This window comes from Colobus angolensis, unplaced genomic scaffold, assembly GCF_000951035.1.
Source record: "Colobus angolensis palliatus isolate OR3802 unplaced genomic scaffold, Cang.pa_1.0 Scaffold104, whole genome shotgun sequence".
Lineage (NCBI taxonomy): Eukaryota > Metazoa > Chordata > Mammalia > Primates > Cercopithecidae > Colobus > Colobus angolensis.
The window spans coordinates 10956244-10981653 of record NW_012111364.1 but is presented as its reverse complement, the minus strand read 5'-3'; the positions used below and the strand labels follow the sequence as shown (position 1 = coordinate 10981653).

General features: G+C 36.0%; 1 protein-coding gene across 2 annotated transcripts in view; it reads right to left on the bottom strand.

The window, feature by feature from the left end:
- Positions 1-25149, bottom strand: part of SHFM1 (split hand/foot malformation (ectrodactyly) type 1) — a 36227-nt gene extending 11078 nt beyond the window's left edge. The window contains exons 1-3 of one of the 2 annotated variants that reach the window (XM_011943373.1): positions 24947-25149; positions 9470-9563; positions 3135-3338 (exon numbers count right to left, since the gene is read on the bottom strand). In XM_011943373.1, coding sequence (XP_011798763.1) covers positions 3296-3338; positions 9470-9563; positions 24947-25022 — 213 coding nt within the window. In that variant the 5' untranslated portion in view covers positions 25023-25149 and the 3' untranslated portion in view covers positions 3135-3295. Of the gene's footprint in view, positions 1-3134; positions 3339-9469; positions 9564-24946 lie in introns of those variants that run through there. The other variant, XM_011943364.1, reaches the window with a different exon arrangement.
- Positions 25150-25410: the final 261 nt, after the last annotated feature.

Sequence of the window (25410 nt, the reverse complement as noted above, 5' to 3'; positions counted from 1 at the left end):
CAGACCTCACCCTGAGCTGGAAATGGTGTTGGCTTGCCTTGAGTCACATGCCCCATGTGAAAGAAGGACGGATATCTAAGGGTTGGTGGGGCAGGGGAGATGAGTATTCAACAGGAAAGGGGAAGGGAAGAATGGAAAAGGCAAGTAGTGTACTAACTACATGAAATATACATTTGAGGTAGAGTTGATAGGACTCACCAATGGATTGGGTATTGGGAGAAGAGAAGATTCAGTAAGTTTCTGTATTTTTGGCTTAAACAATTGGGTTGGATGTGGGTGTATTTACTGAGGTGGGGAAGACTGGAGGAAAGATCGGGTTTGAAAAGGATAATGAAGGCTTCCAAACAAGTTAATTTTAACATACTCAGACATGGAGAGGTAATCAAGTTGTTAGCTGAATATATGAGATTAGAGTTTCAGGGACAGGCCAAAACAGAAGAGATTTGAAATCATACATGTGGAATTTGTTTAAAAGCAGCTGACACTTGTGAGATTACTCAAGAGAACATATGGATACAGCAAGAAGTAAACTCAGGAGACTTAAAGGCAGAGTACAATAGGAGCCATTAAGGTAGCTGGAAAATCCAGTCCCCACCATCATGTGTATGGGTGGAAAGAGGGTGGTGGTGTAAGCTCTCTGCCAAGTGGGTGGGATGTGTTACCTCTCTCAAAATGAGAAGTGTGGAACAAGAAGGATATGTTTAAAAATATACAGTGCAGACAACATGGTGTAGAAAGTATTAATAATATAACATTCAATCTTTCAAAAGGGAGTTGGCTCATTATGATAGTCCTCTAAATTAAACTTTTAGTGAGAATAGAATGGACATGGCATCCCCTACAGCAATTCTATGCCAAGGCCTAATGAAAAATACTGACCATTATTACATCTACAATTTGATTTCAAACACAACTGAATTTTGGAAAATAATTATGAAAAACTACAGGAGAAAAAAGGGAGTCATCGCTAACAGAAACATTTATGTCTGTATCAACAAAAACTTCTACCATGAAGCAAATTTGCAATAAACTTCATTTGTTCTGTGTATCTACTCAACTAAAATTTAAGGAGCATTTATGTGAGACTATATTAAGTGCTGTTGAAAGAGAAACCCTAGGTTGTGTAGAAGAGACCCTTCCATTGAAGACGGTTTTTTTGTTTTGTTCGGAACCACTTCCTGAGTGACTATGGGCAAATTATTCAGAATCTTGGTGCTTTTCTTCATATATGAAATGTACACCATAACGTTACCTATCTCAGGGTTGTTGTGAAGATTAACACATATAAATAGCTGAGAACAATGTCTGGTACATATAAGCATCAGTTATTAAGGGGAGGTAAGGCAACTTCCATATAAGTGGTAGCACGGCTCAGTAATAAATAAATAAATAAATAAATAAATAAATAAATTTGATTACTTGATTATCACATGCTAATCTTCAGCTCAACCCTGCAGGGATTCTTTCCATTTTATAGAACAGGAAAACCATTAACAGGCTGTTCTGAAACTTAACACACAACTAATAAGTGGTCTAATTATAAGTCAAACCTTGAAGTAACATCAGAACTCATGCACTTTCCAAAATATCATGCAAGAAACCCAAAAGTCCAGAAACCTAGATTCTAGCTCTTTATATGCCTCCTATTAGCCATTGCAATCCTGGGCCCTTTTACTTCCTTACTGTGAGACTGTTTTCTGTTTGACAAAATGTTTACAATAAATAGGCCTCTCCTCCCTCCTTCACAGGGTGGGTCACTGTGAAGGTCAAATGAGAGAAATCTATAAATCGTAAAATTTCAAATAATAATTTTTTTCATCTCCCTGACTAATCTCCTTTCCTACTTCGATGTATTTTATCATCCTGATGCCAAATACCAATTTTCAGGTACCCAATCCTTAACAACAACTACCTAAATTTTGATATTTAATTAAGGACAAAACACTGGATAACTACAAATAACCCATTAAAGCCTCTGCTCAACTCCTCTGAGGTTTCAAAATTATACCTCAACAATTTAAAATCATCACATCAAGTGGACACCATTCAGGCCATCACTTAGTAGTGTCAGTAATCTGACATTGTTAGGGTGACCATATTCTGTAACCACAGACCAAAATACTGAGAAAATGCACATCAAAATACTTCTTAGCATGTTACAACATTAACATGGCTGCTTGTCCTTCATCATATTTATAAAAATACCACTCATCCATTCAAAACTTTTATACTTTCCAAAGTTCTTTGGTGTTCCTTATTCCATTTGATCATCTAGCAGTTCTGTTAGGCAGGCAAGGTAGGTTTATGCTTGTCTTATGTTCAAAATCATTTTGAAGTATAACTTGTATTCCAGGCCACCAACCCCTATTTTGGTGTCTGCACTGCCATGTTACATAAATTTTACATTTGAAATTACTCAACATTACAGATTGATTGTAGTTCTTAGTAACAACATTTACATTTGAAAATATTCCTAAAAAATATCCCGTACATTTAAGTCATCACAAAGAATCCTTTACAAATCAAATTAAATCTCCCATTCACAAAAGCAGATGTGGCAACAGCTATCACTCTGTGAAAACTCAGTTGTACTAAATAAGCCTGCTATGTAGTACCTGAAAATATGCACTTGTTGATAAAGTATCTTCAGCCCACTTCCTCAATTTTAATAGAAGATACCATTCTTAGAACTGTGATTAAACTACTTTGGACTTTAAGTACCAATAATATGCTAACAACCATTAATAATATTATTAATGGCTCAGGAACTAAGTAAATTACAGCAATTTAAAATGATTAATATTTTTAAAACACAGGTTTTGAAAGGTCACCTTATAAATGTCAGCAAATGTTGCCTAAGCTATCAAAATACTGAAGAGATTAAGGTTCAACATGATGTAAAAGAAATTCCTTATAAAACAGAAGTAACAATTAATTGATGTGGTTTAAGAAAAGTACTGAATTGGGAATCAGGTGAAATCTACTCCAGATCATTTAACCTGAGCCTCACTCAGTTAACATTAAAAAAATAAAAGTTTCATAATATGCAATTTTACCATCTATATATAATAAGGTTTTGGAAAATCATGAGAAGAAAATTGATTAGAGGCAAAGATTAAGACTTCTGAACGAAACAAGATTATATCAAAACATTTATTTTTTGTGTTACAAAAACACAAATAAATCCAAGCAGATAATGAAATAAACACTTTTTTTAGTGTCCCATCCTGGGTTCTCTGTCCTAGAATTTATTAAGCAGGTCAGGTTTAGGGTACTTCAACACTTCCTTTGGATGCTATGAAGTCTCCATCTTATAACCATGTTTCTCTAGTTCAGCTCTACGATAAAACAGAAAGAACATCACCAGGCATTCTTTAATAACATTCCTTCAGAAATAATACAGTAAATAAACAAATAAACGAGCTATGCCCGAGACATCAGTTTACAATACCACTGAATAGTTTTATTTTTGTCTCTGAAGAAAAAACTACGTAAGAAAATTGGATATGAGTCAATATAATACTTAAAATTTTGCTTCTCCCATTAGTTAACTTATATTTTATCTTCCTTAATTGTCTTATAACTCTATTTGTAGAAGAAATGTGAAGGAGTTACTGCTAGCCTTCAAATACTTTCCAAATGCCATATGAATGTTCTATTCCTAATATATATTTAAACATAAGTTTTGAGACTAATTAACCTCAGGGAAAGTACACATCACTATCAAACCAGATTTTATAATGATCATTACAGGTATTATTGTATTACTGTTGTATATGCAGAAAGAATAAACAGATTGCTTTCCATATTGACATATATCTATTGCTCTAACCAAAATATATACATATATATTAGTAATCAAATTTAAAAGTGTGTGAAAATTTTCTGCATTAACCATATATGTAAAATAAATACAAAAAATAAGTCATGGAATATTAAACAAGACTTTATTTTCCTGATTTTAAGTATGAATGAAAATCCCAAAAGTTTATACTAGCATGAACATACAAACATAAAGATACTTTTTTTAAAATTTCAAATAATTTGTCCAATCTAAAGATTAGTCATATATTGAGAATGTCATCTGCAATTGTTGATCTGCCTTAAATAAAATATTTGTACAAAAAAGTTTAGCTATGTCATCAACTTCAAACTATTTAAACTACCATTCCAAATATCACCACAACTTATTTGCCACAATTCAGATAAAAGTTTATGACAAAATTATTAGATGGCTAATCCATGATAAAACACTGAGTAAATTTAAAGTATGATTAATATGCTTTACATCATTACATCCAATAAGACAGACATTTGTTCTCAAGTAAATTTGGCTTAGACACCACCACACTATTCCAATGCAAACACACGACAGGAATAATGTATAGTATTTAGTATTCATTTCTCAAAACTCCTTTGCTTTCCTAAAATTTTTAGTTATTTAGAATACAAACAGTGAGCTAATTTCCATAAATTATATCAAGGCCATAGACTGTTCAAATGAATCATCCTTGTCTTCTGCTAGGGTATAGTATGGGCTGGTGGTATACACACTGGATTAGGAGTCAAGAGCTCAGTGCAAGTCTCTGACTCTGGCCCTTCCTTTGCTAACAAATTGCTTCCTTTGGGCCCTTCCTCCACCCCTCAGGAAACTGGAGATTATAGTATCTGCCCTTCATTTATAACAACTTATCTCCATTGTTTTGAGAGCTAAACGAGAGAAAGTTATACAAATGTAATGTAGTATACATTAAAATAAGAATCAAGGCTGAAAGGAAAAGCTAAAAGATTCTATTTCTGATGATCACAGAAAATTCAAATGTTTCATACAAAAACTCTTGTTGCCAGTCTTTGGGGAATGTGGTAACTGTCTTTGAATTTTATCTTATGCTAAAATTTTACACTTTACTCTGTAGAATATTCACTTTAACAGCAGCAAGAAAACAAATGAACAAAAAAACCCCAAAGTTCAACCTACAATTTAAGTAACAAGTATACCAAATCTATCCTTCAGGTTTGTGTCTATTGGGCTTCCTAATGGGAGGTGGCTGGTCACCAAGTGGCTGTATAAATTGTTTACGAACACAAACGAGATGATGAAATGCTTCTCTATCAGCTAAATTCTTAGAGAAGATGAAAGATTCTTTGCTAGAATTTAAAAAACCAAAAGAAAAAAATTGAGGCCACCAAGTACAAAACAAAAACACTAATAGTCATGAGGCTGCTGAATGGAAAAATCAACAAAGACAAAAACAGAAAACACCAGCACAACTGTAATATCATACAACACACACAGTGAACATACACCATCTGAAACAAAAACAGCAGCAGTCTTTGTGCAAGAAAATAAGAAAAAAGACTAATGGCCACTAGTAGGTTTGATAAGTCCTCTTACTATCCAAGAAACTACTCAGCTTTATGACAATGGCTATATCAGATTTGGTAAATCAGGAACTATACTGGCTTTTTTTTTTTTTTTTTTTTTTTGAGACAGAGTCTCACTCTGTCGCCCAGGCTGGAGTGCAGTGGCGCGATCTCAGCTCACTGCAAGCTCCGCCTCTGAGGTTCACACCATTCTCCTGCCTCAGCCTCCTGAGTAGCTGGGACTACAGGCGCCCACCACCATGCCCAGCTAATTTTTTTGTATTTTTAGTAGAGATGGGATTTCACCCTGTTGGCCAGGATGGTCTCAATCTTCTGACCTCGTGATCCACCCGCCTTGGCCTCCCAAAGTGCTGGGATTACAGGCGTGAGCCACCGCGCCTGGCCTATACTGGCTTCTTAAAGAGTTTTTATGTAAGATATGAAATAGGGTTGAGAAAATCATACTACCTCCTATTTCTCCTAATATATAAAGAAACAAATGATATCAGAAGCCGCAAAAAAAAGAATGACTTCGAGTTACCTGGAAGCACAAACTGGCCTTACTCTTTCTACTTCTATCTGTTAAAGGTAATTACACGGAAAGAGAAAGCAGAACGTGGAAAGTGGGTGGCCTGCTACATGGATAGTTTTTATTTAACACACACCATAGTCTAAGCACTTTACACATATTAAATCACTTAAATCTTTTAATAACTCTAGCAGTAGAGCACTAATTATCATCTGAATTTTATGTGTGAGAAAAGTAGGTCACAGAAAGGCTAAGTGACTTGCCCAAGGTTCATATGGCTAAAGAGGAGGCAGATCTTGGGTTGGAACCCTGGCAGTCTGATTCACACTGGAGTCTGAGATGCCTCTCCACTGTTAAATAGGATTAGGACGAAATAACATCAGAACAGTAAACCCCATTCGTTACCATGGCTTATTGATACTATGTTAAGGGTTTCCATGTACTTTACAGAAAAGATTAGGAAGAATAACTTTGTGTGAGTTTTTTAATGAAGATAAATTTTTTAAAGCAAGGATTGTCGGAGGCTGTGTTATTCAATATGATAGTCATACGTGGCTATTTTAATTAAATAAAACAAAAAATTCAGTCCCTTAGCTGCACTAGCCATATTTCATGTGCTCAACAGCCAAATGTAACTGGATTGCTTGTATACAGCAGCTTCTCGAACATTTCCATCACTACAGTAAGTTCTATTTGACACCACTGGCAATGTAGCAACAATCTTAGTGAGGAAAAAACTCATGACTCAAATGGGGAAATAAAAAGAAAAATCTTATTCACTAATGGAGGCATCAAGATTTATATACCTCAGGCAAAAAACCACCACCAAAAACAACAAAAATAGATTGATATACCTACAGAAATCCACAAACCTAAAGGCAGAAACACAACAGAGTACATAACAGCACTGTGGGGTGTATTATAAAAACAGTAAGCCACAAAAATATAATGTTCTATTTCAAAACCAAGAAAAAGGCAACATGTAATGATGTGAAATCTAATTATCAACACATTTACTACCGAAAGTTTCTTGGTAAAAATTACAGTATTCAATAATGTATCAATTAGTTTTAAGAGGAAAGTACTAATGAAAGACACAAAAGGAACAAAACTTCAAAGGAATTTGACTATTTTGAATGTCGAAGGAAGAAAACTTATTTAGCCTCAATTTAAAAATGTCAAAAACATACCAGGAAAAAAACTCTGACATGTGATTAAGAACACAGAGTAGGGATCAACAGCATTTGGAAGACCTGAAAATAGTCTAATAGCATAACAATGCTAAGGAGGAACAAAAGGGAATGCATATTTTTCAAAAGCTAGTAGGGTGTTCTATAACATGGCTCATTTTTTGAAGGAAATAAAATAAAGACAAATGTAAAAAGAAAGTGCATGAGCTTGTACACATAGAATTAATCTGATCCTCGAAATAAACTGAAATCTGTAAAAAGAAGAGAAGGGGCTTTCAAGAGCCATATATTGATCATAAAGAATGAAAAAGAGCAGGTCCAATGCTTGGAACAGATGATGTAACATTAATAGATTTTTTTAAAAAGGCAGGATTATTGTTCAACAGCTATCATTTTTATCTTGTCCATAAAACTATAAAAGGAAAAACAACATTATTAAGACAAAATTGAAAACTTATTAAGACGGGTAAGATAACTGCATTAAAGCAGTTTAAAATCTCAAGGCTCTGGATAATTACATCTCAGGGTACTGGAAGAACCAAAAGATGTCAAAAATCAGTCAGCAATATTTGAGAAACGGAAATGAAAAATTGTAGAAGTATCAGTATAACAGTGAAAGGTAAATTGTACTACTTCTAAAAAGGAGAATAAAGTGGGTAAAATTATTATCAGTCTCCAGCAAAATTCTTAATGTCTTTAAAATATAGAGCCAATAAAAACAATGCAGTGTAGGAGCTGGTGCTACTGCATCACTATTAGAAATCAAAGTTTAAAAATGTATTATAAACTATTTCACTTTCTGTTTGTACAAGCTTATTAGACTAGTAAATGAGAAGATTGGAATACACACATCTTCTATATCTTTACTTGAGCAAAGTATATGACAGTCTATTTATTCTTATAGCCAAGACAGATAAATACAGGCTGAATCAAAACAAAATTAGGAGGGAAAAAAGTCTCTTCAACAAATGGTGCTGGAAGGACTAGACATCTATATGCAGAAAAATGAGCTGAAGCCCTATTTCATAACATATACAAAAATTAACCCAAAGCAAAGACTGACATGTAAGAGCAAAAACTACAAAACTCTTAGAAGAAAACAGAGATAAATCTTCACTACCTTGAATTTGCCAATGAATTATTAAACATGACACCAAAAGCACAAATAACAAAAGAAAAAACAGATTAAAATATGGCTATAATTTAAAACAAAAAAAGAAAAATAAGTTTTGGCAAGGATGTGGAGAGACTGAAACCTTCACACCCTGCTAGTACGAATGCTAGTAAGGACATAAATTGTTCAACTGCTGTAGAAAACAGTTTGGCAGTTCCTCAAAAAGTTAAATATAGAACTAACAAATGACCCAACAATTCCACTTCTGTTTATATATATATAATTTTTTTTCAAAAGAATTGAAAACAGGTACTCAAATATATGTACATGTATGTTCATAGCAGCATATTCACAATAGCTAAAAGGTGGAAACAGTCTGAATGTCCATCAACTGATGAATATATATAAAACGTGGCAAATCCATATAGTAGTATATATTGGAATACAATATACAATATGGAACATGTACATGGAATATTATTCAGTCATAAAAAGGAATGAAGTACTGATGCATGGTACAACACGAATGAACCTTGAAAACATTATGCAAAGTGAAAAAAGATACCCACGCAAGGTCACAATATTATATGATTTTATTTATATGAAGCATCCAGAATAGGCCAATCCTTAGAGATAGAAAGCAGATCAGCAGCAGCCAGGGATTAAGGGAAGAAAGAGTGTGGAATGACTGCTTAGTAAGTACTGTTTCCTTTTGGGATGCTGAAAATACTGGAACTAAATAGAGATGATGGTTGCACAATATTGAGGATGTACTAGAAGCCACTGAACTGTACATTTTAAATGCTTAATTTTATGTTATATGAATTTTACCTCAATAAATAAATGAAGTCAGGTAGATTTACACATGAATATGACACAGTACATTCTCACAACCCCAATCTCCATTCCAGTTTGAGAATCACCAGTCTATTAGGTCCCAGCACTCTATGATTCTAATTTCTGCTGAGTTATTTGATATTGGTAGAAAATTAACATTGACAGAATTAAATTCCCAAGGATAAGAAATGGCAAATATGCTTCTATTTTACTACCTTTATAAAAAGACCAGAAAGAATAAAATTCGTAGGCAATTACTCAAAGTGTTCATGTTTGGAATCACAGGAGATGAAGACAATATGTCTTACTTTACACAGTTCAAAGACCTATGTCAAAGATTAAGAAGCTTTTAAGAGGTTAATTATCTATGTAAATTACATATTCCATGCTTATAATTAATACTGAACTACAATAAAAATCTGGCTTAAAACTTACCGTAACTGATTAGAGAAATCATCCTCTACATTGTCATCATCCCAATTATCCTCCCAGACATGTGCATCTTCATCTTCATCTAAGCCAGCCCAGTCTAAAAATAGAAACAGATGCTGTCTAAATATTTCTCATACATTATTTCCACAATTACAAAAACTTTGAAAAGCTTGCTACTGAACACTCACAATTCAAAAACAGCTAAAACTGTATCTATGGAAAACGGTATCTTCCTTAAATCTGAGTTTATGCTGTCTAGTTCTCTCAATTCTTCAGTTTGCAGATAATCTGAAATAGAAGTTAATACAAAAAATCCTACCTGCCATGAAAACTTACAATTTCAGGAGGATATTTACTTTACTGATTTTTCTTTGTACTCATTTTTAGAAGGTCTACTTCACAATCTTTCAAAACACAACACAAAACAACCCTAAAGCAAGTTGAATGGCAGGAAGATACCAGAGTGAAATTCAAAACTGCAAAACACAAGGATAACTTATATACAAATATTTAAAAGTAGACCAACCTGTAAGCCACCACTAGTATCTGCCTAATATAACTGATACAAAATTTATATTTTTAAAGGAAGAATAAACATAAATATGCATAAAGAAGAATATTGTAATTTTTAGTTTTCTAGATTTTCTTCCTCCCTTTGGTAGTGGTAGAGAGGAGGTTGAGACTGAGATTTCAGCTTTTGTTTAGAATGGTGAGAAAGTCCATATGTATTACCACTATTCTCTAACCTCAAATCTCAAGCTCTAAATATGCTACGTGGGTTGAGCCTGGAAATAGAAATTATCTATTTTATAGTTATTTTAAGGAGTCTTTATAAAGATATCTAATGGAGTTTTATGTTACAAAAAAATAATTTAAATAAAGACTAGATACTACGTTCTTAAGTAAAGGGGATGACATAACTCAAAATCACAACACAACTGTTTCAAGGTTCTAAGACAACAAGCAGATTTTTCTACTCAGCTTGAACCACTTCCAACTAACCAGCTTCCTAAACTGTTAAGTAGGTCGCTTCCATCTGCACTGGTCCCTAAAAAGGAAATAATCATGTGTCAAAAGATTCAAGCCAGAAATATAAAATAATATTTGACACTTTTCTGCTAACCTTGTAAGTCTTTGAAAAATACTGTAGAGTCTTATCTTTTAAAGCAACTATCTTTTAAGAAACAAATTTTTTTCATCTAATTATGATTTGATTCAAAATGTTAATTTCAACAGCTATTAAGTGATGTCTTCAAGTTGGCTGTACTTCTTTTAACTTATAGAGGGGAAAAAATATTTAAGAATGGTACAATTTTTTTTTTTTTTTTTTTGGAGACAGAGTCTCGCACTATCGCCCAGGCTGGAGTGTAGTGGCCCGATCTTGGTTCACTGCAAGCACCACCTCCTGGGTTCATGCCATTCTCCTGCCTCAGCCTCCCGAGTAGCTGGGACTACAGGTGTCCGCCACCACACCTGGCTAATTTTTTTGTATTTTTAGTAGAGATGGGGTTTCACCATGTTAGCCAGGATGGTCTCGTTCTCCTGACCTCGTGATCTGCCCACCTAGGCCTCCCAAAGTGCTGGGATTACAGGCGTGAGCCACTGCGCCCAGCCAATTTTTTTAGTTTATAAAGTTAAACTCTGATGATCATTTACAACAAAGATAAAGCATCTCTCCCTCTTCTAATAACCATCTCATGCTATTTTAATGGCAGGGAAAGGAAAGGAAAAAGTAGACATAAAGTCCCAGGAAAAAGGAACTGGCTCATGAAGAGGGGGAAAAAGAATACTGTGAGCAACATTTTAGGTAGAACATATAAAAAAGATTCATAACAATAGCTCTATATTTCTTTGATATTACTATAGAGTACTTCATAGTTATGACACTACTGAGTGAACAAGGATGAAAGAGCTGGCCAAATTCTTCGTTAATTATCTGATAAATCTAGATAAACTCTGTAGCCTTAATACTATTACCCTAAGCAGTAAGAAGCACTGATGTCTATGTAATAGCATACCATCCTTCCAATTATCATAGATGAGGAATCTGAGAAATAGCCTCTTTTCTATTACAACTTATTAAGCAGTTAAAATTAATACAAGCACTATTAAGAAAAACAGTGCTAACACTGACAAACCAGAATCTATAATCTATTTTAGATAGATATTTTAAAGAGTTTATTAACCTGGATTATGTACTTAACTATATTACACAAAAAGCTTACGTGATAGTAGGCATAATGCCCCAAAATAGTATTTCCAACACTTACAAATTCTCTACAGTATACATATATGTTACAATATATGTAAGTTACAATACATATAAACTCTACTCAATGTATAACATGAAAAAGCTGTAATTATTGTAATCTCTGGGTTTAGCTGACATTTTCTTGGATCTCTGAATTGTGCTTTAATTTTCAACTCTAACACTACACTGACAATCAAGCAATTGTAATCACTCAGTTTTAAAGAGTTAACTCCAGAATTAATTTTTAAAAGGACAAAATATAACCAAACAATGACATACCCATGATACCTGATACAATACCTCAAGTCTAATGCCATCCTTCAATATGCGGATGGCCTTATAAAGCATACACTTTACCTTAAACACTAAATGCACTGCCAGAATTGTGATTAATTATGTAAATAACCACAGCTGTATTTACTTCAATGTGTATGCCTCCAGATGTGTATTGGTTAAAAAAAAAAAAAAAAATCTACATTTTAAAAAGTCAGAATTGGAAATAACCAGTAACAGATGCCTAATATGTAAGTTTCTAGCAATTCTTATTTTAGACGTTGTCCCAAATTGGGCTTTCTTCACTTTGGCTAGTTGAGAATTACATCTGTGACTAGCTTTAAATTTAAAAAATCTGAGCTATCCAAGATCTCACACACACTTCACCTAAGTATCACCTTGACATTTAAGTACAAAAAGAATTTTCTCTCAACTTAGAAAATTCTTTTAATACTTACTTTCCCCTACTCTGCAACATACATTTCAAAATTTCTGAAAGGCATGAAATACAGCATTTTTGAGAAAAGTAAAAAGGAAATTCCACTCATACTAAATAGGGTTGCAAATGTTCTATTCTACACCAATTTCAAGAGCATCAAATTCTTATTCCATAACAATAAAGGTATTCTGAATATAAACAACCTAATCTCCAACCAAGTTTCTTCAAATGCAAAACATGCAAGTATATACAGAACATTACACGAAAAGAAAAATACTAAATTGAACGTTCACCATCATAGGTGTGTGTAAAAGAACAGCAATACTTACAAACAGCATCATTATACTCATGAGTATGATATGAAGCCACACCATATCTAGTGATGCTGAGATAAATTTACAAGTGCTGCTGCTGAGGGAATATGAAACAAATTATTTTTTTTCAAAATTTCACTTCTGTAGGTTATCATAATGCAAACACGCGTATACCCCGCAGATCTAATGTCTAGTCAGTGACTGAGAAATCAATACCTAGCACTGCACCACTTTACTACTATATTTTCTCTAACAAGGACCAAAAATGTTAGTGAAGAACTTCAAACAAAAAGCAAGTCATAAACAATGTTTTTATCACCAGGCTGTTGGTGAGCTTTCAGTTATTTGTGGCAAAGAGTCTGAAACAAAGGATCAAAATAATTTCATAATCATTCATAACTATTCTTACATTTTTTAAAAAGGAAATCCAAACCCATTTATTTTCATCAAGAATTTAAAAAGATGTAAGTCTGACAAAATGGTTCCACTTTGTTGGTTCTCTTTGTTGATTTATGATTTTATTTTTTTAATACTTTAAGTTCTGGAATATAGGTGCGGAACGTGCAGGTTTGTTACATAGGTATACATGTGCCACAGTGGTTTGCTGCACCTATCAACCCATCATCTAGGTTTTAAGTCCCACATGGATTAGGTACTTCTCCTAATGCCATCCCTCCCCTTGACCCCCATCCCCTGACAGGCCCAAGTGTGTGATGTTCCCCTCCCTGTGTCCATGTGTTCTCATTGTTCAACTTCCACTTATGAGTGAGAACATGTGGTGTTTGGTTTTCTGTTCCTGTGTTAGTTTGCTGAGAATGACGGTTTCTAGCTTCATCCATGTCCCTGCAAAGGACATGAACTCATCCTTTTTTATGGCTACATAGTATTCCACAGTGTATACATGCCACATTTTCTTTAACCAGTCTATCATTGATGGCCATTTGCGTTGGTTCCAAGTCTTTGTTATTGTGAATAGTGCTTCAATAAACACACATGTGTATGCGTCTTTATAGTAGAATGATTTATAATCCTTTGGGTATAACCCAGTAATGGGATTGCTGGGTCAAATGGTTATTTCTAGTTCTAGACCCTTGAGGAATCACCACACTGTCTTCCACAATGGTTGAACTAATTTACACTCCCACCAACAGTGTAAAAGCATTCCTATTTCTCCATATCCTCTCCAGCATAAATTTTTTAAAATTTATTTGTTTTTTCTTTGGCTTCTTGAACCTGGTAGATTTGTGGTTTTATTTTTAATTCCATAAAATTCACAAAAGCCATTACTCTCATCTTTTCCAAGCCCTCATGCCCTAGATTCACCTCATCTCGGTACCCTCATTCTGATCTACCCTTGACATTACTGAGTCAAGGGTATCCAATCTCAACTCTACCATACATATTCTTAGACATGCATGGGCAAAATCACAACCCCAGATTTCTTCTTAGTCTCAACACCCCATATCAAATGAGTTGCTAATGCTTCATCACTTCTACCTCCCTTACTATTGTGGCATCATTCTCTTCACTTCATTTCTAAGAATAATTTATCTCGCCCTTAGTCCTCACCTGAGTTATTTCAACAATTTGCTAATTAACCTCCCTGACTCTAGTCTTTCTATCTTTTCAAATTAATTCTGCTGGGTTAATGTTTCAGCATACTGTCTAAAGGAAACTTACACGTATCACTGTCATAAGCAAAACAAACAAATGAAACATTTTAAAAACCACTTCTCATCTAGTTAAGGATTTTAAGTCCAAACTGGTCAGAGGCTTAAAGCTTTCCATGCTTAGGCCGCAAACTACCTGCATTTGCAACTACTGTTTCACAAACAAATACAATATACACACACATTTATTTTTTACTTCAAAGCACCTACACCCTTTCCCTTCTTTTGAAAACCCCTGGTCAGCTGCAGTGGCTCAGGCCTGTAATCCCAGCACTTTGGGAGGCCGAGGCGGGCAGATCACCTGAGGTCAGTAGTTCAAGATCAGCCTGGGCAACACAGTGAAACCCATCTCTACTAAAAATACAAAATTAGCCACGCATGGTGACACATGCCTGTAATCCCAGCTACTCAGGCTGAGGCAGGAGAATCGCTTGAACCTGGGAGGCAGAGGATGCGGTGAGCCGAGATCGCGCCATTGCACTCCAGCCTGGGCAACAAGAGTAAATCTCCGTCCCCCACCCAAAACAAAAACAAAAACAAAAACAAACAAAATAAACCCTTTCCTATTTGAAAGCACCATTCAAAGGCTGCTACCTCACACTGTACGTAACTGGAAGTAATCTGTTTCTTTTGAACTGCTACTGCACTTTACTACCAGTTGAAGGAAACCAAATTACATCTTACCCAGAAGCCCAACAGGTAAGAGAAACAAAGGCAGTGTTGCTCTGGTTTCATTGGGGGTCGGGAGAAAAGGGCTTGGAGTCCCACCCCAAGATAAGCCCCTCCAAAATACTAAAGCACTCTAGCTTGGTGTTGAAACCACTGATCCTTCTCTCTCTTGACAACTACTACTTACTAAGTTCAAAGATAAATATCTATAGAAGTCAAATTTGCCTCAGGACAGCCTCTAATTAACTGTGACCTTGGGTAAATTAAATTTTGCGGAGCCCTAGGTATAAAACTTGTATCTCAAAGAGCTATGAAGCCTCAATGACACTGTGTATGTAAAGCACTCAGTACTGATAAATGGCAGCTAATATCATTCTCTCCGTACTTTTCACTACCAGATTTACAGGAAACACTCAACAAATACATGTCAAATGAATAAATCCTTTATTACATGGTAATTATGGAAAGGCAACTTGTGGGATGAGGGAGGTAAGTAGAGAAGTATGTCCTAGAATATAAAGAAAACAATTTCCACCAAATATTACATGTACAACAGAGTACACAACCAGACAAAGGATTAAGGATATTTGGTAAATTTTAAATACTTATGAAGAAGAGTACAGTCGTCCCTCGGTATACTCGGGATACTTGTTCCAGGACAGCCCAAGTATACCCAAATCTATGCATACTCAGGTAACATGGTCAGCCAAGTGGTGGTCAGCCCTCTGTACACGTGGATTTCATTTCCCGCAAATATCTTATTTCCTTTTCCCATTTAGTTGAAAAAAATCTTTGTATAAATGGACCCTCACACTTCAAACCATGGTGTTAAAGGATCAACTGTACACAGTTTTTGAAACTTTTATTTTCTTCTCAATGTTTTCACAGTTCATCACATCTTTCAATGAGTAATGTTTAACAACCAAGTAGTAACATTAAACACTACTTAAACCACAATTGCTTACTGCTTGCTCATTCTATAGAACCAATGAAATAGCTAACCAAACAGTTTTTCAAAGAGTTTTTCAGTGTTTGATTTCCTGGTTCACACCTCTCACTATCCCTTCCCAAGCACCAGCATCTTGATTTGGGGGTTTTTCATTCCAATATGTGTGTACCCCTAAATAATGTATGCTACTATTTTATGTGTCTTTCTATGAATAACCACATTATTGTTTAAGTACTGTGGAAAAATATTTAATGGCAATTTTTTTTAATTTACAAGTTTCTAGTACTGCAAAATAAGTCAATTATCAAATAACTCACAAATTTAACAATCTTAATTTTGAATATATCCAAAATTACTAAATACATGTCAGACATAGCTCAAATTCTAAATAAATATTAAACATCATCCAAAATCCAAACTCCTAAGTACATTAGAGGGGAGAGAAGAAAGGAGACTAATGTTTACTGAATACCAACTTTGTGCCAGACTCTGTTTACATATGCATCATTACTCTGGACGAAATCTTTGTACCCCTGTCCCTCCATCCCCCCCAAAAAAATTATGTTGAAGCCCTCATCCTCAATATGACGGTATTCAGGAGGTAATCAGGACTGAATGAGGTCTTGAGGGTGGGGCTCCCATGATGGGATTAATGCCTTAAGAGATACCAGAGAGCATGCACTCTTTCACTCCACCACAAGAGAACACGGCACAAAGGCAGCCTTGTGCAAGGTAAGAAGAGTGGCCTCACCAAGAACTGTATCGACCTACACTTTAATCTTGGACTCCACAGCCTCCAGAATGGGTGAGAAAATAAATCTCTGATGTTTAAGCCACCCAGTCTATGATATTTTGTTATGGCAGCCCAGGCCAACCACTACAATAATGTAATCCTTTCATGACTCTAATAAATATTATTAGCCATATATTACAGATAATGAAAGTGAGTATTAAGATGGTAACAGCTCAGAGAAAAACATAATGGTTAATCTTACTTAAAAAAATCAATCCAAATCAAAATGATACAATTTTACTTTTCATTCATGAGGTCAGTAATGACTAAAATGTTTACTATCTAGTGTAGCAAGCTTATGAGGGAAAAGGTGAACTGTAGATGGAAACAAATTGGCATAACCCTTCTCAAAGGCAATTTGAGAGTATCTGTCAAAATTTAAGACACGCCAGGTCTAAGATGAGGTGTCTAAGCCCAAGCAGAGCAAGGAGGGAATTCGTGGAGAGGGACAGCATGGTGTGGTTGGTGTGTCAGAGCCTGGCCAGAACGAAGAAGTCACCCACACTAGAGGAGGGGAGGGTGGCCTGGCATAAAATGTGGAGCCCAAGTGGGGCGAGAAGGGCATCTGCTGGGAGCAGCAAAGATTGGTTAGGAAGGGGGATGAGCAAATAGACAATACATTGAAGATAATGGAAGCCAGGTTTCTCACTATTGAAGGGAATAACAGATGTAGAAAGGGAAAAAACTAGAATGAATCCAGTGGTGTTGAACTGCAACTGGAGACATCTGTGTGAACCCATGGTTTTATACATATACACAAACACACTCCTGTACATCCCTAGCTCCTTCCACTTAGAGGGTCTGGAAGCAGGAATATCCCAAACGCAATAAACATAAGCAGAGTGAAGACCTTGCCTTCTAAATACCATTCTCCACTAAAAAGAAACCACATTGGAGAAATGGCTGACTTCAGGTATAAAATTAGTTTGGAATACACTTTGTGCTAGAATGCTAGGAATTGCACAAAGAATAATGGAGACATGGCAAAAGCACACAGAAGACAGCCTGAAGGGGTTCCGCATGTTCAAATATGGGACAATCTGAGAATCAAAATAATAGTTACAAATTATAACCTACTGAGTCACAATCCACTAGTCCACACTGCTATATATTTTTTAAAAAATGAACAAGTTACAAGTTTGATGATCACTGGAATACTGTATTTACATATTTTCAAAGTCCCTCCCCCAAAACTGCCTATTAGAAGGAAAAATTAGTAACCTAACAATGGAAAGTCCTAACAAGCACCACCTTAATAGAGTGATCGAAGTGAACATCCCCAGTAATGGAACAAATGAGAATAATGTTCTACCTAAAAAGATGTCATAAGAACAGAGCACCAGGACTATAATGTAGAACTTCTATCATGAGGAAATAGGCACAGCTGAGGAACATTCTACAAAATATCTGGCCTATAGTCTTCTAAAGTGTCAAAATCATGAAAGTTAAAGACAAATTGAGGAAACGTTCTAGACTAAGGAAGACTAGAGAGACATGACAAGATAATGTAATCCATGACTCTACAGTAAGACATTATTGAGACAATGGGAGAAAGTTGAAAGGGATCTGTGGATCAGATCATATAGGCTGAGTATCCCTTATTCAAAATGCTTGAGACCACAAGTGTTTCAAATTTTATATTTTTTTGCATTTTGAAATATTTGCATTATATATTTACAATTGGGCATCCCAAATCCCCCAAACTGAAATTTCATTTTGGTACTCACAAAGTTTGAGATTCTGGAGGATTTCAGATTTGGGATGCTCAACCTATAGTAATGCATCAGTGTGTTAATTTCCTGATTTTGATGGTTGTCTTGTGACTATGTCCTTGTAGGAAATACACATTAAAATACTCAGGAGTGATGGTCATCAGGTTGGCAACTTATTCTCAAATGGTTTAGAGAAAAATGTTTGTACTGTATTTTCAACTATTCTGTAAGTTTGAGATTATTTCGAAATAAAAATTGTATTATAAAAAGAAATAAAAATGAGTCTGCCAATTCAATTTGGCAATTTCCTCTCTAGGAGTTTATCTTATAGATTAGCACACACACAAAAAGATGTAAACATATTCATTATCTGTAACAGAAAAAAAAAAACCAACACCCAAGCAACAAAAACCCTAAAGCTGTAAGGTTATTCACTGCAGCATATTCCTTTTTTTTTAAAGGCCAGGTGCGGTGGTTCACCTGTAATCCCAGCACCTGGGAAGACTGTGGTGGGAAGATTGCTGAAGCCATGAGTTCAGTACCAGGCTGGGCACACAGTGAGACCACATCTCTAAAAAACAATTTGAAAAAAAAAAAATTAGGTGAGGTGGCACATGCCTGTACTCCCAGCTACTAGGGAGGCTGAAACAGAGGATCACTCAGTCCTAGTAGTTCAAGGCTGTAATACTCTGTGACACCACCACTGCACCCCAGCCTGGGTGACAGAGCACCACAGCAAGACCATGTCTCTTTAAAAAAAAAAAAAAAATACACACACACACATATATAAAAGAACCAAAAAAACCCCTAATATCTATCAAGAAGGGACTAGTTAGACTATCTAAGATGCACACAATGAGGGCATAAGGTAGATTTTTATATTGATGCAAAAATGTACTAGAGATACATTAAATAATAAAAATCAAGTAGGAGGAAATAGTATATATAGTATGTCTTCTGTGTGTGTATTTAAAAGATATATACACACAAGTACAATTTATAAATACATTCTGAAGGATACTAAAGAAAAGAACATTTAACATTGGCAATCACTGAGGCATAAATAACTTTTTGGAGAATGGTAGAGGGAAACTGTTTTTACTTTTTAATTTATACACTCATAAGTTTAAATTTTTACCATAAGCATTTACTTATACAATTATCCTATATAATATACTATGAAAATACTTTAAAGAGGAAGTTAAGTAACTAGCATGAGGTGACAAGCTGAAAGTTTATGAACGGTAGATTTGAATCTAGGCCTAATCCTAGATTCATCATGTTTATTCTATCCTGGGGTTCAAAAACTTTCTTCTTGCACACAATTATCAAAAATGGACATTCAACAGGTACTCTGTGAATCATTATACAGATTACGTATTTTTTCTTAAAAATTTTTTAGTAACGAGTTCTCCATTTCTTGCTACCACCATGTAACTAATTTAAATGTTTGATGGTCATGTCCACTATATTACATTTAATAATGCAAAAACAGCAAAAGCCCTTTTTGGCACTAGGTAAATTGACTACTAGCATGGTGTGTGACACTATCAATACTGGTCACATCTATCTTCTACATTTAAGATTCTAAGGAATCCTCCTATTCAATGTTTAGTCCTGTTGGTATACGATGTTCACATAAATATTTCTCAATAGCATTTTTCACAGGGCAGTTCTTCCTCATGCAGGCATGAATATAAAATCCTTGACCTCTACCCACTAAATGGTGGCAGTTTTCCTATACTCTTACCTGTCAAGTCAATGTGACATCCAAAAACACTCCCTTGGTTAAGAACCACTGTAAGATGTCATACTTTTTAAGGCACAGGTGATAGTGCCTCATTTTTTCCAGAATGCTGGCGGCATTAGGGGATTACTAGTCTGTTGTCTGCCTCAACAGACAGATTCCCATCATAACACTGTATTATCCAGAAATTTCTGAAGGGGCCAGAGGGCAGAGAGGTGGGTAGTATTCTGCTCCTGATTTCTTCAGACTATATAGCAATTTTACCTAATACAGAAAAAGTACAGAATACTTAGTATAACATCACTCTTGTAAATGCTATTGCTGCTGCAGGCAAACTCAATTTCATTCTAAATATTCTAAAACAGCTTCTCTCTCCAAAACAAAAAACAAAAAAACTTTCAATTCTGGCACAGGAAGAGAATAAAAGAATCTAAAGGAGCACTTGTTCTCTTCCCTCTTTTACTAGAATCCGCATCTAACTGTCAGAGAAACTAATAAAAATATTTTAAAATTCTTGGCCGGGCGCGGTGGCTCAAGCCTGTAATCCCAGCACTTTGGGAGGCCGAGACGGGCGGATCACAAGGTCAGGAAATCGAGACCATCCTGGCTAACACGGTGAAACCCCATCTCTACTAAAAAATACAAAAAACTAGCCAGGCGAGGTGGCGGGCACCTGTAGTCCCAGCTACTCGGGAGGCTGAGGCAGGAGAATGGCATAAAGCCGGGAGGCGGAGCTTGCAGTGAGCTAAGATCCGGCCACTGCACTCCAGCCCGGGCAACAGAGCGAGACTCCGTCTCAAACAAAAAATATATATATATATATATATATTTTAAAATTATTTCAATAATTTGGTATGAAAAAGTAGTCAAAGTTTTAAATAAATTATAGACTACTTCAGTTTTTGACTCTATTACCACCAAATCTTCTCTAGGCTTTTAAGTCGCCCTCTGGTCCTAAAATTCCAACCATTTCAAAGCTCCCCAAATCATATCAAAATCAATCACGCCCAGGACCTTGAATGTCTTCCTAATTAAGGTGGTTCTAAATCAGTTTAAGTAGTCAAGAAGTTGGAGGCTGTATATTACAAAGATCCTAAACATGATTTTTTTTAACAGCTCCTGCTTAATGACCAGTAGATTACACACCCACCAATTAGAAAAACTGTGAGGAACTGCCAATGTAGCACCAATTCACAGGCTACAGAATGGGGGAAAAAAATAAAAGCAGCATTTGTACCTTCAGAGACTCCTTCCAGGTGTTGCACTTTACACTGAAGGGCTATTGAGAAGAAACTATGCTGGACATGGTGGCTCATGCCTGTAATCCCAGCACTTTGGGAGGCAGAGGCGGGCAGATCACCTGAGGTCGGGAGTTCAAGACCGGCCTGACCAACATGGAGAAACCCCATCTCTACTAAAAATACAAAATTAGCCAGGCGTGGTGGCACACACCTGTAATCCCAGCTACTTGGGAGGCTGAGGCAGGAGAATCGCTTGAACCGGAGAGGGGAGGTTGCAGGGAGCCAAGATCACGCCACTGCACTCTAGCCTGGGCAATGAGAGTGAAACTCCATCTCAAACAACCAAAAAAACAAAAAAGAGAGAAAGAAGAAACAATAAAAATTCCCTTTCCTTAAAATGATTAAATGGACATCCTACCAAACAAATTATTATACAAGATGGATGTAGCAACGCCACTTCCAAAAGGAAGACCCATTCCCAAAAGAAAATCTATTAGTCAAACTATGAGTAATGACTTTCATGTGGCAACCTCTCGGAGCACTGAGACTCAACAAAGCCTTTGAAAGTACGATCTGTTATATACACTGCAGAGATGTTCACAGGCTGTCTTAACAACAGCAATTTTAATTTGTATCTGTTAGTGAATTTGTCAATGGCATACTTACAAGAAAAATAATTTTCCAAAGTACGGAAAGAAATTGAAAGTAAATCAGGGCATTAATAATTGAAGTGAAAACTCAGATACCAAAATATTGAAAATAGGTCACTGTTTAAAGTAATACTTTTCAAACTTTAATGTGCAAACATATCTCTTAGGAATCTTGGTAAAGCCCACACTTACTAAGTAGGTCTAGGTTTGAGGAACGATGAGATGCTGCAATTGTAACAGGCTCCCAGGCAATGCCAAGTCTGCTGTTTCATGGATCACATTTTGAATAGCAAGAGACTCTAAACCTTGACTAGACCAAAACATGTCAGAAATGTAGATTCTCAGAAAAGAAATAATTATTTGGTGATATTTTCCTAAGTTTGTTCTTCTTTAGGTTTTGTTATTCATCAGAACAATTTTCATGAGTAAGTATTGAGTGGGTTTCACCTTATGGGTTGATTTTCTCACTAACTTAAGAAAAACCTCTCCAAATCATAAACCAGAGAAGAGAAACTTGAACAAAATAAAGACATTAAAAATGTTTCTCATTCTAAAATGGAAAGTTTCCTGAATGAATTAATTCTACACATTTATATCTGAAGACAACAAACATTATGTAAGGAGACCCATAAATGGTCAATTACTTAATGTTAATAAACCAGTCTGTTGTGAGTCCTTTGTCCTTAGAATATTTTCTTTGCTTTTCCTTTTACCTTTTTGTTTTGTTTTACTATATAACTACTGACACTTTGAAAAATTGCTGCTCACAGCATAAACTTAGAACAAGCACAAACTACACTCGCAAAAGCTGATGAAAGTTGCTGAAAAAAATCAAGTGTACCATCAGGTACATAGTTACCTCTAGATCGTTTTTAAGCAGTCAATTATCAACTAACTACTCATTTTAAATGTGGGTTCATTCATCATTCATTCAACAAGCATTTATTGACCACCTACTATGTATTAGGCACTCTGCTAAATGCTGCGGATAAAGTCTGGATCAGAGAGATAGACCTTTCAGATTCTGGCTTGGACATAATGGCAAGTTTTGTTTGTTTGTTTGTTTTTCTTTTTGTCTCTGAGCCTCCATATTCTCAGGGTGATAGTGATAATTAGATTATATAATGTAAATAAAGTGCCTAACATTTCACCCTGTATATGATAATGAAGAATGTTATTTGAAGTATGAAGTTTGAGTAAGAAGATCGTACCTTCAATAGGCCAGCTTTCTACGACACAGCTCTACGTTGGCAGATTATGAAGCAACTTGAAAGTGAGCTAAAGAAAACATGACTGAACAGATAAATCCATTACCAAAACAAAAAACTAAGAATGTCTACAATACATAATGAATTCCAGAACTGAAAAGAAATGTGCTTTGGGTTAGTTTACGAGTTTCTGTAGCATGTACACTAATATTCTCTTCCACTAAACAAAGTAAAGGTACATTATAAATAGAACAAATGTTCCAGCTATGTGGTTTTACGTACAATAGGATCATGATAGAGTATACAACTTGGGACAATTTTAGTGTAGTAGTAATTGCTTGATGCAACAGGATGTGTACCCCATTAACCACAATTCTCTTTCTACCACCTTCAGAAAGTTATCTCCTTTTCTTATAAGGTAAATATTTACAAGTCCTACTCATCAACCATTAGTCAATAAAGCAGCCGATTTTGAAAACCTAACTGGCAACAGCAATCTCACCAACAGAAGCAGTACAGCTAAAGTTAAGAACTTTGGTGTCAATCAGAACAGGTGTCCCAAATCCAGTTCTATTGTTTCTAACTAGTTATGAGACATCAGGAAAGTTTCACTCCGAGCTTCAGTTTATCTAAAGAATGGTCTAGCACCTACTTCGTATATTTATGAAAGTGGAATATGCTATTACAAGTAAAGCACTTAGACAAGTTCCTGAAAACAGCAGCCACTCAAGAAATGTTAGCAATTTGCTATTACCGACAATGAAAAAACTAAAGGTCTTTAGTTTTGAAACTAAAAAAAAAGGGTGTTTTTAATTGAAAAAATATATATTTTTTTAAAAATACATATTTATTTTTGTAGACACAGGGTCTCGCTATATTGCCCAGGCTGGTCTTGAACTCCTGACCTCATGTGATCCTCCTACCTCGGCCTCCCAAACTGCTGGGATTACAGGCGTGAGCCACCACACCCGTCAAGTTGTAGGGTCTTATAAAGCATTAAGTTAGGTCACAGTTAAATGACAAAAATGGTGAGGAGCAGGAGTAAGGCGATAATGTGTATTAAGCACCCAATATCTTACCCTTCTATCCTACTTAATCAGGCTTCATTTGTAACATCCTGAAAGTTAAGCAGCATTGGCATAACTACAGACAATTCAATTCTGGAAAGCTTTAAAGGCAAAGAAAGACTGCTAAAACAAAAAGAAAAGAAACGAAAAATAAAAGGAAGTTATGTAGACTTGAACTAAAGTTTAAGTGGTGAATAACCCAGATGAACAGTAAAGGGGCCAACCATCCCAGACGCGGGGCTCTGGGTCCAGACTCACGGTGGCGCCTCCCAGTACGGAAGCTGAGGCCATTGGGCCTCGCCAGTGAGTCCCAGCGCGACACCCCAAACCCGAAGCTGGGGCGCCACTGATGGATGAGCGTTAGCGCCTCGAGTGCCGGCCCTGGGAGTCCAAACTTCCCGCCGGTGCCCCTAGCTGGGCCCGACCGACCAAACCACCTCCACACCGAGGCCCAAGTCACCGTCCGCGCGGCACAGAAACCGGGGCACAGCGGTTACCTTCGGCCGGGAACTCTTCAAACTCGTCGTCTTCCTCTAAGAGACCTAAGTCTACAGGTTGCTTTTTCTCTGACATCTCGACCCTCCGCGCCGAACACCTCCCAGATCAGCAGGAAAGTTAGAACCCTCACTCTTCCTCAAGGAAACGCCACAGTCACTGCCGCCTCCGAGGCTGACGCTACCATAGAGACTCGGGGAAGGAACTACGGGAGCAGCGCGAGGAATGCTGGGATACTGGAGGTCGGCCCAGAGCTCCCTGCGGGTTTAGCGCTTTTTCCTAGTTTACATATATATATATATATTTTTTTTTTTTGTCTCTACCATGTTAATCGGACTCTCTGAATTGCCAAATTTGAGATCCGTGTAGTTTTCCTGACTATAAAAGACTCATAATGTGTAAAACAAGCAAAAAACCCTTTATTTAGTTTGCAACCGAGGAAGGAACTCTAGAGAGACTACAGTAT